This window comes from Austrofundulus limnaeus, unplaced genomic scaffold (assembly GCF_001266775.1).
Source record: "Austrofundulus limnaeus strain Quisiro unplaced genomic scaffold, Austrofundulus_limnaeus-1.0 Scaffold367, whole genome shotgun sequence".
Taxonomy (NCBI): Eukaryota; Metazoa; Chordata; class Actinopteri; order Cyprinodontiformes; family Rivulidae; genus Austrofundulus; species Austrofundulus limnaeus.
Genome location: NW_013952769.1, coordinates 34,931 through 36,962, shown reverse-complemented (window position 1 = coordinate 36,962; position 2,032 = coordinate 34,931). Strand labels below are relative to the sequence as shown.

The following is a 2,032-nucleotide window of genomic DNA, read 5'->3' as shown; positions in this document are numbered from 1 at the left end:
GTAAAAAATGTTTCTTATATTCATTTAAATCATCTGAAAAGTCAGACACATTTTCCATCTTTGAATTAGCTGTTGTATATGCAGAACATGTTGCACAGAGCAAAACTCATTCTTATTTATTTGAGTTACAGAAACTTGCAAAGCTGTCTGGCATGGATTTTGCAGAGGTGTTAAAATCTAYGATGACTCAGATTGGACAATCAGTTGCTGAACTTCACTCAGCTGACAAGATGGAGGATCCTGATGAAAAGTCTGAGGCTATGGCAGCATCTGCAGACCCAACCATGAACAAAGAACCAACGTTGTCAACGGCCACTGATCCTACAGTTCCCAGACTGAGAGGTGAGCAGCAACCTACCTCAYGACCGAGACCTTCTCTTCATGATGATGACATCCAACCACCTGAAGTCCAGCGCTACGTAGTGGAACACATTATGAAAACTGAGGAAAGTGCTTACCATCTACAAAGGCTCCGAGTGTTTTCTGGACGGCTGCCTAGACCAGCACATGAAGCAGACTACGAGACCTGGCATTCAGGAGTAGATCTGCTATTAAAAGACCCATCAGTTTCTGAGCTTCAGCGGTCAAGGAGGATCGTGGAGCGTTTACTTCCCCCAGCCGCTGATATGCTGAAGCATTTAAGTTCAGATACTCCACCATGTTCAATATCTGAACATATTGGATTCAGCATATGGCACAGTCCAAGATGGAGAAGAGCTCTTCGCAAAATTCATGGACACTTTCCAAGATGCAGGGGAGAAGCCATCTTCATATCTCCAGCGGCTATAGGTAGCATTAAACTTAGCCCTGAAACGAGGTGGTGTGTTAGCCAAGGATGTAAACCGGCATCTCATAAGCCAGTTCTGTAGGGGTTGTTGGGACAATACTTTGATTGCTTAATGCCAATTAAAACAAAAGAAATTGGTCCCACCTAGTTTCTCTGAGCTGTTACTACTTCTACGTACTGAAGAGGACAGGGAGGCAGCTAAAACTTCCCGGATGAGACAACATCTGGGGTCCACCAAACAAAAAGTAGTCAGTCATGCACAATTAGCTTGTGTTGACACAGGTGATGGTGGAGCAGTTGCTGCTTTAACCAAATTGACTCAGCAGCTAGCAGAACAACTGGCAGATGTACAGAGGCAGCTGGCTAAGCTAACATCCACCACCACCCAGCCCAGGACTACATCCCAACCYAAGGTAACATACAGTAAGCAGGGTGTAAAAGGGTAATACAGTGACATCTCAACAGTCCCCACCAGTTCATGTTAAACCTGGTTATTGTTTCAGGTGTGGTGAAAATGGTCATATTAAGCCACAATGTAATAATGAACCAAACCCTGCTCTTGTTGCAAGAAAAAGAAAACAGTTTGCTCAGCGACAGCAGAACATCTTTCAGAAGAAGTTAAACTAGGCATGTTTCCTGTTGCGGGACAAACCAGAACCAGTCCCAGCCAAACCAGTCCCCTTATTAAAGAAAAGACTGTTAAATGTGCAAAACTGCAAGCCCAAGCTAAAAAACTACCCACTCAGCTACCCAAAGGCTTGATTGGATCAAAGTGTGCTGCTGTTGTTGACATTTCTGGTCATGTGTGTAACTGCCTTTTAGACACTAGTTCACAGGTGACAACTATTCCAGTTTCTTTCTGTAATGATAATCTAAGCAACCAACCTGTAATGCCTCTGGATTATTTGTTACAGTACATGTTGAAGGTGCTGCTGGACAGTCTGTTCCGTATCTGGGGTACATGGAGCTGGTCATCACATTCCCTGAAGACTTCATAGGAGTAAATGCAGAGGTACCAACTCTCGCTCTTGTGGTCCCAGATATTAGTCCTGATAGGCCATCTAATGTACTTATTGGCATGAACACACTGGAGACACTGTATGAACAACATCTTAGCAGTGACCATGTACATTTTCAACCCTTGGCCCAAGGGTATCGAGCGGTCCTGAAGCTGCTACAGTTAAGGCACCAGCAAAATCAATCAGGAAATGCAGGAACTGTTAGACTGTTAAGCACCACTCCAGT

At 44.2% G+C, this 2,032-nt stretch overlaps 1 protein-coding gene across 1 annotated transcript; it reads left to right on the top strand.

Annotated features, from left to right (window-relative positions):
• Positions 1 to 35: 35 nt before the first annotated feature.
• LOC106528283 (modulator of apoptosis 1) lies at positions 36 to 658 on the top strand (the record flags this gene model as incomplete). The annotated part of the gene is given in 1 exon segment (XM_014023420.1): positions 36 to 658. A coding segment is annotated over 1 exon segment (506 nt), but the record flags the coding sequence as incomplete, so codon positions are not given.
• Positions 659 to 2,032: the final 1,374 nt, after the last annotated feature.